This window comes from Geotrypetes seraphini, chromosome 3 (assembly GCF_902459505.1).
Source record: "Geotrypetes seraphini chromosome 3, aGeoSer1.1, whole genome shotgun sequence".
In the NCBI taxonomy this organism is placed as follows: Eukaryota; Metazoa; Chordata; class Amphibia; order Gymnophiona; family Dermophiidae; genus Geotrypetes; species Geotrypetes seraphini.
In genome coordinates, this window is record NC_047086.1 from 201164940 (window position 1) to 201182405 (window position 17466).

The 17466-nt window shown below is 48.4% G+C and overlaps 1 protein-coding gene across 1 annotated transcript in view; it reads right to left on the reverse strand.

The window, feature by feature from the left end:
- LIMA1 (LIM domain and actin binding 1) overlaps positions 1–9166 on the reverse strand; it is a 198674-nt gene extending 189508 nt beyond the window's left edge. Inside the window, 1 exon segment of the mRNA XM_033939149.1 lies at positions 9025–9166. Within this exon segment, the coding sequence (XP_033795040.1) occupies positions 9025–9120 (96 nt within the window). The 5' untranslated portion in view covers positions 9121–9166.
- Between the last annotated feature and the right edge of the window lie 8300 nt (positions 9167–17466).

A 17466-nucleotide genomic window follows, 5' to 3' on the forward strand; every position in this document is an offset into this window, starting at 1 on the left:
GTTTGTTCACATAATACATCGCCACCTGGTTGTCCGTCTGCACGAGGACTACCTGATCGTGCAGCAAGTGGCAGAACGCTCGAGCCGCCAGAAAAATGGCCCGAAGCTCCAACACATTGATGTGACAAAGACGGTCCTCTGCCGACCATAGACCCTGAGTCCGCAGACCGTCGAGATGAGCCCCCCAGGCGTACTCCGAGGAGTCCGTGGTCAGGACCTTGCGATGCGGAGGAACGAGAAAGAGCAAACCCCCGGAAAGATTGGAAGAGTTGGTCCACCAACGGAGCGAGCGTCTCAAAGAAGGAGTCACCGTTATTGGACGAGATACTGGGTCGCGATCCTGACGCCACTGCGAGGCCAAGGTCCACTGAGGAAGCCTCAGATGCAAGCGGGCGAACGGAGTAACGTGGACCGTCGATGCCATGTGGCCCAGAAGAACCATCATGCGCTGAGCCGATACTACAGGCATCAGCGAGACCTGGCGACTCAATCGAAGTAGGGCCTCCAACCGAGGAGGGGGGAGGAACGAACGAAGGCGAACCGTGTCCAGCACGGCTCCAATAAACTGAAGGGATTGAGTCGGGCACAATTGAGACTTGGGAAAGTTCACTTTGAACCCCAGGCGTTGAAGGAAAATGATAAGTCTGTTGGGTCGCTGAGATAACCCCCTCCCTGGTCGACGCTTTGATCAGCCAATCGTCCAGGTAGGGAAAGACCTGTAGCCCCCGAGATCTCAGGGCTGCAGCGACCACCACCATACACTTCGTGAAGACTCGAGGGGACGAAGCTAGTCCGAAGGGGAGGACCCGATATTGAAGGTGCAACTCCCCCACCTGAAACCGTAAGAATTTGCGGAAGGCGGGATGCACCAGAACATGAGTATATGCTTCCTTTAAGTCGAGGGAGCACATCCAATCCCCTTCCTCCAAAAGAGGGTACAATACCGGAAGCGACAACATACGGAACTTCTCCCGGACTAGGAACTTGTTGAGCTTCCGGAGGTCCAAAATGGGGCGTAAGTCCCCTGTCTTCTTTGGGACCAAAAAGTAACAGGAGTAAAACCCCCGCCCCCGTTGGTCGGGGGTACAGGTTCCACCGCCCGAAGGCTCAACAAGGCCCTCGCTTCCGCGAGAAGAAGGGGAAGTTGGGTTTGGCTGAATGGGTAAGCAGCCGGCGGATGTTCCGGCGGCGTGGTTAAGAAATTGAGCGAGTAGCCCTCGGAGATAATCCGGAGCACCCAAGCATCTGATGTGATCCCGGTCCAGGCCGCAGAAAAGGCTCGGAGTCGACCCCCTATAGCACAGGTGTCGAAGTCGGTCCTCGAGGGCCGCAATCCAGTCGGGTTTTCAGAATTTCCCCAATGAATATGCATTGAAAGCAGTGCATGCACCTAGATCTCATGCATATTCATTGGGGAAATCTTGAAAACCCGACTGGATTGCGGCCCTCGAGGACCGACTTCGACACCCCTGCCCTATAGGAAGGGGGTTCGGCGAGAGTGCGGAGGGGGCCCGCCCCCATCCGCACATCCCGTCAAAAGGATGGCGCCGGCTTGGGCGTCCCCTGCGCCTGAGGTTTTTGTTGGCCTCCCCTACCCTGCTGCAGTGGGCGGCGGTCTAGAGAAGGCCGGCGTAGACTTCTGGGGGTATCGCCGTGGGGGAGGCCGAAACGGTTTCTGCGGCGGGGCCCGAGGTTTAGGACGGACCAAGGAGGTCAGGGAGCGCTCCTGTTCCGACAGACGTTTGGTCGCCGCCTCCAGGGACTCATCAAATAATTCAGAGCCAACACAGGGTAGATTGGCCAAACGTTCCTGCAAATTCGGGTCCATGTCCAGGGTACGTAGCCATGTCAGGCGGCGCATGGATACAGCAAAGGCGGATACCCTGGAGGCCAGTTCAAATGCGTCGTAGACAGCGTGGAACAGGTACAGACGCACCTGAGATAAGTTGGACATGAAAGTGGCAAACCCCTCCTTGTGGGAATCCGGCAGGACCCCTTGATAACGAGGCAAGTCTTTGACCATGCTTCGAAGATAAGAGGAGAATGTAAAGGCATAATTAAGGACCCTGGTAGCCATCAAAGAGTTGGAATAGAGGCGACAACCAAACTTGTCCAGGGTCCGACCCTCCCGTCCAGGTGGGACCGCCGCCGAAATCTTAGCGGGCTGCAACTTTTTCAGCGCCGACTCGACCAGCAACGACTGGTGAGACAGTTGTGCTTTATCAAAGCCCTTCCATGGTATGGTCCGGTACTTGGACTCCATCTTCGAGGGCACCGCTGTGACTGTAAGAGGGGAGTCCAAATTTCTCAGGAAGGTCTGGTGGAGGACCTTATTGAGAGGCAGACGAGGAGTTTCTCTCGGGGGAGTGGGCAGGTCTTGTTCCTCCAAAAACTCCTTCGTATACTGAGACCCAGCAAGCAAGTCCAGGTCTAAGGCCCTCGCCATGTCCTGAACAAATTTTGAGAAGGAAGAGGGCCTAGCAGGCGGGGAAGGAGTACGCGAGGTCCGAGTCGCCAAGAAGGAGGGGGAGGCCTTGCGGGAATACCGAGGCTCCCTATCAGACCCCGATCCCCAAGAGGCCGTACCGAGCGACCTCGAAGGGGTCGGGGACCGCCTATGTCCCGAGGAGCCCTTGGGGGAAGTCCCCGGGGTATGAGGGACCGAGGTCCGTCCCCTCCGTCTCGGCGAGGAGTCTCTCGAACCCCTTCCTCCGGGGGTGCGGAAGAGCCTCGGATTATCGAGGCGGAGCTCCGAGACACGTAATGTCTCCCCCCCCGGCCGGCGAGGAGCGACCGCGTCTCCGAGGAGAAGCACGAGAACGCTTGGGTTTCCTCGGCCGACGCCTCAGTCGAGGCCGACTCGAGGGCGAGGAGCCCCGGGAGGACCTCGAGGAAGAGGACGTAGAAGAGATCCTCCTAACCCGACGCACCTTGTCCCGAGGCCTGACACTCCTCTCAGGCTGGTCAACCGAGGTCGAGGTCAAGGGCAAGGTCGGGGTCGAGGTCGGCAGACCCCCGGGGGCCGAAGCCGAAGGCACCGAGACCGAGGCCGCCGACGCCGGGGCAGTCGAGGCCGGAGCAGTCGAGTCCGAAGCCTGCTGCAGGTGCGCGAGGGCCCCGGACAGCTCCGAGGCAATCAGCGCTCGGAGCAAGTCCTGGAAGACCGGAACCCCCATCATGGCTGGCAGGTCCGGGGCCGAGGAGTGCTCCCTGGAGGGCGACCTCGGTCTCGAGTATTCCCTCGGGGCACTGGGCTTTGCTACTCGGGTCGGGGCAGAGGACGACCCACCCGCAGTCGAGGAGCCCGAGGATGGCTTCTTCGCCGACCCTGGAGTCGAGGATGGAAGAGAGGACTTACCCAAAGCAGGCTTGGTCGAGGCAGCAGGCTTGGAGGAAGTCGAGGGTCGAGGCGAGGTCGAGGGACCGGAGGCCGAGGTCGAGGCCGAAGCCGAGGCCGACGTCAAGGCCTTCCCCGCCGCGGGGTCCGCAGAGAAGAGCTCCGCCATCCGGGCACGGCGTCGGCGGAGGGCTCTAGTCTGAAAAGCGGAGCACCTATCACAGGACTCGGTAGGATGCTCAGGACCCAGACAAACTAAGCACCACCGGTGAGGATCGGTAATTGAGAGCAACCGATCGCACCGGGTGCACTTTTTAAAGCCCGTCAAAGGACGGGACATGGACACAAAAACCGGCCGGGAACGAACGAGGTCCCGCGGCCGCGGCTACCGGGAGCCCCCGGAGCCGAATCAAAATAAATTTTTTTTTATTTTTTTTTTTCGACGAAAACTGAAACAAAAGAAGAAAGAAAAGCAAATTAAGAACAGCGACCGTGAAAGAAACACACAGCCGCGGTGTCAGAAGGCTAAATTCGAAGAGCACAAAATCCACAGGGCTTCTGGCTCCGCGGAAAAAACTGAACTGAGGACCACGAGGTGGGGATGCGCCCTCTAGTGGGCAAGAAGGCATGCACATGCGTGGTGCAGTGTAGCAAACTTGAAACTTCAATCAAGTTTGCTTGAAAAGCTGTCCGCGCTGGGGCTCCGTAGATGACGTCACCCACATGTGAGAATATCATGCCTGCTTGTCCTGGGATAATTAGATATTAGTGTCTAATCCATACTGACACTCCTAATGTCGTTTAAGTCCATGTTCCAGGTGTAATCACTGAATACAAGTCTATCGATACCGGAAGATTGGGATAAATAAATATCCGGGCAATGCCAGGTGATCAGCTAGTTAGCATATATACTGCAGTATTAATTTTTTGACCTTAAGCAATTGGCACTTCTCTTGATAAGTTTCCAGTACAGATTGGTGCTTCTCCTCAGGCCCCCGCAATCTGAGATGTATAATCATGCATATATTATTCATGGGCAAAGAAGGCCTTTTCATTTCTTTATATATCTCACTCTACAAGCTGTACCTCAAATACTGGTCAAATACTGTACCTCAAATACTGCAATTCTGGTCACTAAATCTCAAAAAAGAGATAGCGGAATTAGAAAAGAAACAGAGAAAGGCAGCTCAGGAGATATAAGAAATCTATAAAGTACTGAGTAGAGTGGAAAGGGTAGATGTGAAATGCTTGTTTATGCTTTTCAAAAATACTAGAAATAGGAGGCATACGATGAAGCTACTAAGTAGTAGATTTAAAATAAACTGGAAAAAGTATTTGTTTACTCAACATGTAATTAAACTCTGGAATTCATTGCTGGAGAATGTTGTGAAAACAGTTAGCTTAGCAGGGTTTTAAAAAGGTTTGGATAATTTCCTAAAACAAAAGTCCAGAAGCTATTATTGAGATGGCTTGGAGAAATCTGCAGCTTATTCCTAGGTTAAGCAGCATAAAATCTGTTTTACTCCTTGGGATCTTGCCAGGTACTTGTAACCTGGTTTGGCCATTATTGGAAACGGGATATTGGGTTTGAAGGAATTTCAGTCTCTCTCAATATGGCAACTCTATGTTCTTATTTTCTTTAATACTTTCTTCCATATTTTCTAAGTTTCCTCCCCTTCCCCCACACTTATCTGAGGTGGTAGATAACTTTTCTAGATTGGATTGGATCTGCCTTTAAATTACTACTACATAGAAACATGATGGTAGATAAAGGCTAAATGGCCCATCCAGTCTGCCCATCAACAGCATCCCCTATCTTTTCTATAATTCGTTTGTATATTACTCATAATTTTCAATAAATAAAAAGTGGGGGGGGGAAAACCCCATGTTTTAAAACATTTATTCTCAAACATAAAATAGTGCGGTAACCAGGATAATGCAGAACAAGACAAAATAGAGTGAAAGCATGTGACAGAGAAAAAAAAAGTAGGAGATCTACTACTGCATTTTCCTCCCCCCCCCTTTTACAAAACCACAACAATAGCAATTTTTAGTGCAGGATGGCATGCTGAACGCTGTGCTGTTCCCAATGTTCATAGAAACTCTATGAGTGTCAGGAGCAGTGCAGAGCATTCAGCGCGCCGGCCTGCACTAAAAACCGCTATCGCAGTTTTGTAAAAAGGGGGGGGCTTATTTTCATAATATTAGGTCATGTGAATTTTCAGTTATTAAAAATTGGGTCATACTGGATAAAAATTTGAGAAGCACTATCTTAAATACTTTGAATCTTATATAATATACCATTATAATATAACATTATCCTAGCTAAAGTTTCCCAATATGACCATTTCCACACACATTATGATTAAACACACATTTTGAGCCAGTAGGAAATATCACCTCCACAAAATGCTCACCATATCTCTGCGACAACTGCAGCCTGACCATACCTACCATTAATCTGATCTGATGGAGGCCTAACGAACTAGAATGTACAGCAAATACCAAGACATGCTCCAAGATATAATGTGAAGGCTGCCATGTCTCCCACCTGGTTTTATACTCCTGGCAGAATTTTACACAATTGAGCAGCACAGAATTTGCACAGAATCCTGCACAAACCTTCAGTCCTGCCCGTTCCCATCCCCTCCTCCTCACCCGCATGGGTCTGGTCTCTCCCTCTGACCAACCCTTCCACTGTGAGATCCGACATAACTACAGCCTCCCAAAGCAGCAGAGGCAGCACCGTGAACAAGCAGGTTGTGGACAGCCCCACCAGGGCCTTCCCTCTGCTGCATTACTTCCTGTAGATGGATGACATGGCAGAGTGAAGGCCCTGGCAGGGCCAACCATGAGCAGCGTGTTCACAGCTGCTCTGGGAGGCCTGCTGATATGTCAGACTTCACAGAGTGTGTGTGGGGGGAGGGGAGGGGTTGGCTGGAGAGAGACCAGACCTGTGCAGGGGAGGCAGAATGGATGCTAGACTACAATTTGAAGGGGGGGGTAAGGAGATGCTAAGCCCATGGGGGGAAGGGAGGAGATATGGATCCTGGACTGCAAGTGGTGGTGGGGGCGGGGTAAAGGATGGGGGATCATGGATCCTGGACTGCAAGTGGTAGTGGGGGGTGGGGTAAAGGATGGGGGGTCATGGATCCTAGACTGCAAGTGGTAGTGGGGGTGGGGTAAAGGATGGGGGGTCATGGATCCTGGACTGCAAGTGGTAGTGGGGTAAAGGATGGGGGGTCATGGATCCTGGACTGCAAGTGGTAGTGGGGGTGGGGTAAAGGATGGGGACATGGATACTGGACTGCAAGTGGTGGTGGAGGCAGGATAGAGGATGGGGTCATGGATCCTGGACTGCAAGTGGGAGGGGGGTTTGAGGATGGGGACATGGATTCTGGACCACAAGTAGGGAGGGAGATGGAGACATCGATCCTGGACTTCGTTGGTTAGGTGGAGGGGACATGGATGCTAAATCTGCAGAGAGAGGAGGAGACATGGCCCAGTAAGTAGAGGGGAAAGGGGATGACAAGGAAGAGATGCTTGATCATAAAGAGATGTTAGGGTGCAAGCGAGAGATAGTGAGTGGGGTGAGGGGATATGGATGCTGAACTTGCAAGGGGGAAGTGGGGTGAAGAGGCGGTAGAGAGAGTGACCAAGACCAGAAACAGGGTGAGAAGGGAGGAAGAGAAAGATGCCAGGCTATCGGGGCCAAGTAGGGGGATTCAGGGTACAAGTGAGAGAGTAGGATTTAGAGGGAGACAGAACTGCAGTTGGAATGAAAGAGGGAACTGAGGAGGCTGGAACCTGAAAGAGGAAAAGGCAAGGAGGAATTTCAGGCCTCAGGATAGAATTCTATGTAAAACACTTTCTCAAAGCTTCGCAGGACCCTGTCGAAGCCATTTTTGTAATAATTTTAAAAAGGCGAATCATTCTCCAAAGACAGCGCATGCAAATGAGGTACATGGAGTGGGGCAGAGGCTCCCTAAATTTACGTAAGATGAATCACTGGTGGTAGCAATCAGCACATGCGCAGAATACACCCACATAAAAAAAAGAGGAAGGATGGATCAGCAGAAGAGATGCCCACTTTCTCCCACTGTTGCCCATCCTCCCCCCACAGCGGGAGAGATGCCCACTCTCTCCTGCTATCAACCAACCCTCCCCATGCCCCTGACTTTCCCCCCCTCCCCCGCAGCAGGAGATATGCCCACTCTCTCCCACCGTCAACCAACTCCCCTCCAGCCGGACTCCCTGAATAAGATAGGGAGGGGCGGGGGGTCATCGGGGGGCACAGAGGGAGTTGACCAATAGCGGGAGAGTGTGAGCATCTCTCCCGCTGTGTGGGTGTGAAGTCGCTGTGTGGGTGTGAAGTCGGGGGCATGACAGCAGGAGAGAGTGGGTATCACTCTGGTTTGTTGTTTTTTTGTTTGGTTGGTTTTATTTTTTGGGGGGGAAGCAGTGTCAGGTGCTCGTGCAATGAGGCAGAATTGTGGACATCTCTCCTGCCAATCTTCAATTTGAGGTTTGTTTGTTTTTTATTTTAATTTGCATGGGGGGGTCTGGGCTATCAAACCTTACTTTCCTGTCAGTGCCTTAGCCCTCAGGCACTGATCAGAAAGTAAGGCTACGAGAGCTCAGATCTGTCAGAAAATTCTGACCGCAGATGTGGCACAACAGGTTAGGGAATCTCTCAGCGATGACAGAGAATCGCTCGGAGTGGTCATTTTAATATTAATGACCTCATTGTACTACATTTGCATGGCAGTATCAGAGAGTGCTAGAAAACTCAGAAAAGACTACGGTAAGCCTTTTGATAATACGCTGCTAAAACATAGGCACGCTAAACAGGCTGGAACCCGTTTAGCGACTGCGTTGAAGGCAACCTTAAATTTTGAGAATCTGGCCCTAAACAAACTTTGCAGAAATTTTCTAAATTTTTGTGCAGAATTCCAGCAGGAGTAGTTTTAGTAGTTAGAGCCCTAGGATTCAAGTTTTGCAGACCATTCCTGCATTGATACTCTAGATTTTGGGTTAAAGGCAAATACTTTTTAAAATTATACATAGCGTAAAATGTCACACATCAAAAGTCTAAAGAAAGCGTACAAGGTTAAGCAGTTATGACTCATTTCTGGATTATACTACTACTTTACTGCCAAACCTAATTTTTGTTGGCACTCACACCTACATGCCTGGAGAAGTCCTTTAAAACCTTAATCCTCTCTGGTAAGAGCTGTACTCCTGCACCACAATTCCAGTAGCAGCAACTGAAATGAAACCTTTCCAAACTAACGTGAAAAATGTTCCGATTTCAGATTATCCAAGTGTACTTTTATATGGATATTAGTGGTGAGCATTAAAAACATGCATTAGACCCAAAAGAACCTTCGCCCTCTCTCTTGCATGCCGAGTATCATGTTCCCACCCCTCCTCCCGAGAAGAGACACCATATACCAACCGCAGTGTCCAGAACTACCTAATTACCTCCCCTCCCCCCTCCATTCAGACGTCTACCACTTCTTTGTAAAAAATTCCAGACTCCATTCCCCTCTGAAGATATAAATCCCAAAACTCCACTGCAAACCCTGCACCCACTCATTACGTTTTCCCAGTAATTAAGCTTCAGCAGTGGTTCCCAAACTGTGGGTCTGGACCCAAAACGGTCACATCACCAACGGATTACCTACCATAAACTGCGACAGCCCCACTCCCTCCGACCTACACCCAGAAGTGGTAATATCACCCTGGGGCCTTATAGGTTTCCTGTTAAAACTAGAAACCATAAAGAATACTAGAATCTACCAGCACACGAGGAGTGCAGCTACTGTCCTCATGATTTGGCCAAGTGCACAAGGGAGCAGGAAGTGGACGAGAGAGGAAGGGAGGGAGAAAAGTATAGGTTTGCTATTTTGTTGTCAACATCATCAGGGTCACGTGAAGTTTTAAAGCGTTAAAATTGGGTCACAGCAAATATAAAAGTTTGCGAAGCACTAGCCTACAACAACAGCAACTTATGATTTCTACAGCGCAACCAGACGCGCATTAAACAAGCAAGAGACAGTCCCTGCCCGGTAGAGCTTACAAATCTAATTAGTCTAGAAGCCATCAGTAGAATAGCTAGAGAGTTCTGCCCACCCCCAAGCCAAACTCCCTCACCTGGTGCCCGCCCAGATTCACTTACTTCGGCTCTACAGGTCCTTTCGCCCCGTTCGGTTTGCGAGTCTGACCACACAAACCCCCGCAGCCTCTTCTCGGCGACAGCACAAAACTCTCCCTCGCGCACCTGCCTCGCGATCAGCTCCCTTCGCCGCACGACACCTCGCTCTGCCACCTCACGCACCTGTAAACCGTCGCAGCGGCCGAGGGTACCTCGAGGCTGTAAATCACCGCCCCTCTTGCGGACCAGGCTCCGCCCACTCTTTTCCCTTTTCGGCAGTCGCCACGTTCGAAGTCCGTGTGGAGTTGTGCGCTCTGGACTGACGTATATCTAGTGCAAGACAGGACAGAGGCGGAGCGGTAGGAGGTAGATTGTGGAAAGGTGGCTGAACTTTACGACTTGGGTTTACTTTTTTGTTGGTTTTGGGGGTTTTTTCCAATAAATCTCTGTGCATAAAGCACATGTATCTCAAGCGAACCTGTCTCAACCAAATACCTGCCGTGTGAGAGGGTGTGTCGTGGGCGGGAACGGGAAGGAGCAAGATACTGGGAAGGGTGGGAAGTGGATGGATAGCTAAGGTGTGTATTAGATGAAGAACCTGGAAATGACGTACATAATAAACAGGTGGTATGAGAAGATGAAGCTAAAGAAGCTTCCTCATGTTTAGTGTATATTTGTTTTAACAAGCCAGTAAATCAGTATAATAAGCTAGTATACTATATCCTGTGAGAGACACTACACTAGTCAACACAACGTTTAATGACTCACAGTTTATAGACATTCAAATAACTTTCTCATTACCCTTTTATGTACTTCAGCGGCTAGATTCAGATCACATTAGGAAAGCAATACTGAAAATTGTTTAGCCAAATATCTTTCAAAAGCTTATTTTAAACTTTTTAATACTTTTTCTTAATATACATACTTTTAATTTAATAACTCATTTTAAAAAGCTGCTTCAAATAGGAGCTAGTTAAAAGATGTTATCAAATTAAGCCGCTGAAGGTCATAGAAGGGTAATGAAAGTTATTTGAATACCTACAAAGTGTGAGTCATAAGCATTGTATTGATGTAAAGTGTATATTTGTAGCATTTTGTATATAATTTCTTATACAATCCCGCTCTATTCCTGGATTATGCATCCCCAGTTGCAAGACTTTCTAGGAAGCTCACATAATTTTTTCAGACCCTCCCCTCTTACCTCAAGACTGCCTTCAGGGATTCAGTTGCTTTCCTACAAGCGGGACAGTAGGATCTTGTTTTTTCTGCTTGTGTTTATTTTTCCTTAAAGTCATTTTTATTTTATTTTATTTTTTTTTGTGCTTTGCACCTTTGTGCTACAGAGGTTCCCAGCGGGACAGCTCTGGCTGTGGGAGATCGCAGACTTTGAGGAAAAAGTCTGTTTCCGGGGGGTTGGCTGCCTGGGTCAACGCACCCTCTGGACAGCTTGCACTTCAGATCTTGGCTCAAGGACTGTTTCCTTGGGAGCTGGCTCACCCCAAGTTTGTCCGCTAGTGGGCTGAGCGCAGATTGCATGGCTTCATAGAGACATGTCCAGGATTGGGGCTGACTGCGTTCCTCTGCCAAGTCAAGTGTGCAGCATGTTCTGTGGGTGGCGGAGGTCCCTGGCCATGGAGCTTGGGCCAGAGGGGCAGTCAGAAGACTAGCAGTCCAGTTATAAGGATTGTTAAGGCAGAGGATCTCCCTATAAGCTACTGCAGCTTCCATCATAGCATGGCACAGTGACGGCTTGTTTTTAGCAATTTTAGGTGTCTTCAAAAGTGAGTTTTGGGCAGTTTGGTTGTTAGCCCTAGTCCCCTCCACCCCTAAAATCCAAAACTCACCATGCTTTGGAGGGCTCCTGTGCTAAGCGATTTACAATGTAAAAATAGTGATCTTGAAACATAAAAGACAGTACACATGTCAAACTTGTTAGGGGAGGATAGAAGAGAAGAACTACAATTTTCTGGAAAAGCACATAAATGGGGAAGAACATAAGGGATTAAGAGCAGTCTAGAATGTAACTGTATTTGTTCATGGCAGGACAAAGATTGTGAGGAGGTGGACTGATCTATCAAATTATACTTGCTATTTTTCAAAAGCTTCTATATAGAGGAAGTTTGTGAAGGAGCCTTTAAATCTCTCCAATATAGTTTCTTCTCTAAGATAAAGTGGCAAATAATTCTATGTTTGGGGAGCAGTAATCTAAAAAATCTCAGTACACTTCATATTTATAATTTTCAATGAAGGAATGGATAGGTGGTGCTGATTCGTGGCTCTGAGTGTCCTTGCAATTGCATGAGGTATTAGAAGCTTATCCAGGAATGCTGGTTTGACTGTTGAATTTTAAAGGTCAGGGGGGCTGTTTTATAAGTGATTCTGTATGAATTTGGTAACCAGTGAGTATTTTTGAGAAGTGAAATTGAAGTTGGAGGTTGGGCAGTCAGCTGCTGCAGAATGCTGTCTTAGGAGTAGCAAGAAACTGCTGGCTGCCTCCTTCCCTGATCATCCGGACATTGTCAAGATGCTCATGGACCACTGGAAGGCTGACCTGAGGCTCCCTTAAGATGCACTTGAGCCATGTTTAAGCTCTGCCTGATAGCGGTCACCTTTAACCAGTGTTTTGAGTCCCCGAAAGTGGATTCCTTGGTGACTCAGGTCACTAAGTGCACCTCTCTCCTTAGTGACGGGAAGGTTACACAGGACCGCAGAGTTGATTTTGTCCTCAAATGCCTCTGTGACTCTGCAGTTGCTGGGCTTAAAGCGTCAGCAGCTGCTTCCTTTGTGGCCAGAGCTTGTCATTCTAAGCTTCACCATGATCCTGACACTATCAAGATCCAGAATCTTCCCTTTCTGATTTCGGGGGTGTATTATATGGTGGACGCCTTGTATGATATCTTCAGAGTGTTCAGCAAGCTATCGGCGTTTTCTATTTCAGTGTGTAGGATGTGGATACAACAGTGGTCCAGTGACTCATCCTCCAAGGCACCCCTAAGTAGGCTTCCTTTCAGAGGGCAATGGCTCTTTGGTAAAGATCTGGATGACCTTATAGCTAGTATGCAGGACCATAAACCTAAGTCCTTGCCAAATAATAGACCCCGGCCCCCTAGGGGTTTGGGGCGTCCTAGCTTTAGTCCCTTCAGGCAATCCTGTCAATACTTTGGGGACACCTCAGGGCAGCATTCTTCTCAGCCAGGCAAACAGAGGTTCGGTGGTTCCCAGCACCAGCAGTCAACAGTGAGGCTTTGACCTTTAAGAAACAGTTCTGACACCAGGCCCCAAGCTGCTCCTCCACAGATTGGGGGGTAGCTCTCAGCCTTCCTGGCAGAATGGTGGGCCATCACCTCCGACTGCTGGGTCTTGGATGTTCTTCGGGATGGCTACAACTTCAAGTTTCATTAGTCCTTGTCAGATCTCTTCCTGGACTCCCCCGTTGGGGAGGCTGGAAAAAACAGCCTGGGTGGTGGCAACAGTCCAGAGGCTGCCGAGCATCACAGCTATCGAGTCCGTTCCGGAGCATGACTCGGACTCGGGCAGATACTCTATATACTTCATCATACATAGTAACATAGTAGATGACGGCAAATAAAGACCCAAATAGTCCATCCTGTCTGCCCAACCTGATTCAATTTAAATTTTTTAAATTTTTTTCTTCTTAGCTATTTCTGGGCAAGAATCCAAAGCTTTACCCGGTACTGTGCTTGGGTTCCAACTGCCGAAATCTCTGTTAAGACTTACTCCAGCCCATCTACACCCTCCCAGCCATTGAAGCCCTCCACAGCCCATCCTCCACCAAACAGCCATACACAGACACAGACCGTGCAAGTCTGTCCAGTACTGGCCTAGTTCAATATTTAATATTATTTTCTGATTCTAAATCTTCTGTGTTCATCCCACGCTTCTTTGAACACAGAAGATTTAGAATCAGAAAATAATATTAAATATTGAACTAGGCCAGTACTGGGCAGACTTGCACAGTCTGTGTCTGTGTATGCCCAAGAGAAGCTCTGAAACTGGAGACTGATTCTGGACCTCAAGGCGGTCAATGCGGCCCTCGATGCTCATCATTTCAGGAATGAAATGGTGCATTCAGTGATCACCTCGGTGGCTCCAGGGGAGTTCTTGACTTCTCTGGACCTGACTGAGACCCCTATCTATATTCCCATCTTTTCAGATCACAGAAGATACCCAAGGTTCCACATACTACAACAGCATTACCAATTTGTAGCACTACTCTTTGGGTTGGCAACGGCGCCGAGGACTTTCACCAAGGTGATGGTAGTGGTGGTAGCCCGCCTGTGCATGCTCAGAGTTCTGGTTCACCCATATCTGAACAACTGATTAATCAGAGCTCCATCAGAGGCTGAGGGGTGTTGGGCGGTTCGCCAAGTCATCCAGCTGCTTCTAGGCTGTGTGATCAACTTCCGAAAGAGTCACCTAGACCAGGGGTAGGAAATTCTGGTCCTCAAGAGCCACAGGCAGCTCAGGTTTTCAGGATATCCACAATAAATATGCATGAGATAGATTTGCATCTCAAGGAGGCAGTGCATGCAAATCAATCTCATACATATTCATTGTGGATATCTTGAAAACCTGACCTGCCTGTGGCTCTCGAGGACCTGAATTGCCAACCCCTGACCTAAACCCATCGCAGGATATGGACTACCTGGGGATTCACTTCACCACAGTTCAGAACAAGGTGTTCCTGCCCATCTCACTCCAGGAGAAACTTCGCCAGTTGATCCTGGACTTTATAGCCACTCCGGTTTCCGACTGTCCGGCAGTACCTTCAGGTCCTGGGGTCTATGGTAGTGATGATTGATGTGGTTCCTTTGGCCTGCTGCAGGACCTGCTTATTTCCCGCTGGAGACCACAGTGGGATCTGATGCATGCCTGGCTCCCCTGGACAAAAGACGCTTAGTCCAGTCTAACCTGGTGGTTGCGTCCTCTTTCCCTGTCCAGGGGTCTCCCCCTCCAGATCTCTGAATGGGTGATTCTGGCAACGGATGCCAGCCTCTTCGGCTGGGGTGCTCTTTGTCCATTTCAAGGCCGGTAGTCTTCCTCCAAGAAGTAGTGGTTGATCAATGCCTTGAGCATCAGGCGATTTGGCTGACTCTTCTCCATTTTGAGTGTCTTCTCCAGAATCGGGCCATGCATGTCTTCTTGGACAATGCCATGACAGTAGCTTATGTCACTCATCAGGGGGGCACCAGGAGCGCCTTTCTGTGCATGGAAACCTAGCTTCTCTTTCGATGGGCGGAAAACCACCTTGTGGCACTTTCAGCTGCGCACATAGCAAGGATAGACAATGTTGAGGTGCATTATCTCAGCCGGCAAATTCTGGATCCCAGGGAATGGTCCCTGAGAGCGTTCAGCTGCATAGTTGATAGGTGGGGTTGTCTGAGAGTCGACCTCATGGCATCAACGGCCAACAAGAGAGCAGATCAGTTCTTCAGCTGCTGTTGCAAACTAGGCAGCATAGGCTTAGATGCACTGATGTAGCCTTGGCTGCTGGAGGGTCGTATTTACGTCTTCCCTCCGGGATCCATGATAGGCCATCTGTTGAGACGGATCAGAGCTCACAGGGGTCAGGCGATTCTTGTGGTACCCGACTGAACGAGGCATCCATGGTACGCCAACCTGGTCCATCTGCAAGTGGACCAGGGACTCAGATGTCCATATCATTCTTGTTTTCTCACGCAGGGCCTGAATGCGCTTCAAGATCCAGACTGCTTTGTTCTGATAGCCTGGCTATTGTGTACGCAGCCTTAGTCCGCAGAGGCTATTCCTCAGGCATGATTGCTACTCTCCTGTACAGCAAAAATAAGTCAACTGTGGTGGCCTATGAGAAAACTTGGAGATGTTATCAATCTTGGTGCGTCCAGAAACATGAAGATGCGGCTGTGCTATCGGTCCCTTTGATACTGGAGTTCCTTCAGGACAGACTGGAAAAGGGGCTGGCTGTCAACCCTCTGAGGGTTCAGGTCGCTAATATATTCTGTCTGGGCCCTAAGCATCTATGAGGCTCTTTGGCCGCTCATCAGGATATTGTCCTGTTTTAGAGGGGCACTCTGAGGCTTCAGACCCTGCTGTGGCTACCCTGTCCAACTTGGAATTTCAATCTTGTGCTCTGGTCTCTGGCTCGTCCACCTTATGAGTTGTTGGAGCAAGCATCCTTAATGGATCTCAATGTCAAGGCAGTCTTACTGGTGGCCATAAGAACATAAGAATAGCCTTACTGGGTCAGACCAATGGTCCATCAAGCCCAGTAGCCTGTTCTCATGGTAGCCAATCCATATCAATCGAAACAGGTTAAGGAACAGTGTAAACCAGTGGTCTCAAACTCAAACCCTTTGCAGGGCCACATTTTGGATTTGTAGGTACTTGGAAGGCCTCAGAAAAAAATAGTTAATGTCTTATTAAAGAAATGACAATTTTGCATGAGGTTAAACTCTATAGTTTATAAATCTTTCCTTTTGGCTAAGTCTTAATAATAATATTGTAATTTATAGCTAAAGAGACATATGATCAAGAAACTGTTTTATTTTACTTTTGTGATTATGATAAACATACCAAGGGCCGTGAGTGAGACCACTGGCATAACTTGTGCTCAGAACACTTTAAGAGTACCTGAATGATTACATCACCAAGGGTGTGGAAGAATAGAATCCTGGCAGTGCTGAGGTGTGTTCTAATCTACAAAGAGCCCCTGAGAGAATGAGACGCCTGCATTATATATGAAGAATTCTTGCAGCAGTAACTGTGTGAGCAAACACTTCTCATTAATTTTCTACAGGACTCGCTCTGAAAAGAAAAATTTGATGATGTCAGTTTAACAGCTTCCTTAGAGACAGCATCCAATGATAGAAATATTTAAATTGAGAAATAAATTATTAGACCAAGCCATGACTCATTTTGAGGACGATTTTGTAACTTTTTCATGTGTGTAGATTCATGTTTACCTGTGTAAAGATGCCTTTTAAAATTTGCTTGCTCATCTCCATCAGTACATATAAGAGTACACATGTACCGCCTGCTCATCTCCATTAGTACATATTTATAAGAGTACATATACACCCTCATTTTTTAACAGGGCATTTAAACTGAAGTAACATTTACATACAAATTAGAATACTAGCACTTATGCATGAGAATGTATACTTGTGTAGGTGCCAGAGCACTAATATAATTTAGTCACACAATTTGCTTAGTGCATAAATGCAAGGGGTGTACACACGAGGGCATGAATGGGCTCCCAGTTAATGAAACTTACAGAATATTGTAAGTCAGTAATCTCCAACCTGTGAATAAGAGAGAGCCTTGAGGGCTACCAAAAGATTTAAAGCTTATACATACTACTAATTTTGTAAGCTGCTTTGATCTGCTTATTCAGACTAGGCATTAAACCTTAAAAATTTTTACTAATATTGATTCTACACTTCAAGGATATACCTCTTCCTTAGCAACAACAGCAGATGAATCCAGAGACTAGTGGGATAGCACATATCTACCAGCAGGTAGAGATATAGAACTGATTAACAAGTGCACCTCTTAGATGAAATGTTCCCTGTACCTTCAGTATTCTATATCTCCAGCAGGCAGATGGTTGCAGTACCACTGGTTCCTGGCTTTTTGCTGTGTTTTGCCCTATGTTTCTCCTGTTGAGGCTGCTCTTCAGTGAGATAGGGGTGTCTGGCTGAGCGGTGCCAGCTTTAGGAGTTACACCTGGGCCCCCCCCCCCCCCCCAGGTCCCTACTCCTCCCTCCCCTCCAGTGGATTGAAGGGTTTGGTTGGTACTCTAATTTTTATTCTTTCCCTTAAAAAAAAAAAAAAAAAGTCCAACATTTTAGTTGGGCTGTATTTTTCCGTCAGCTTACAGCTTACAACTGCCAACCATAACGAGTATTACTGCCAAGTTCGGATAAGTAGACTTATCTTTACTTTTCTGTGGTACTTTAATTCCGTCGGCTTT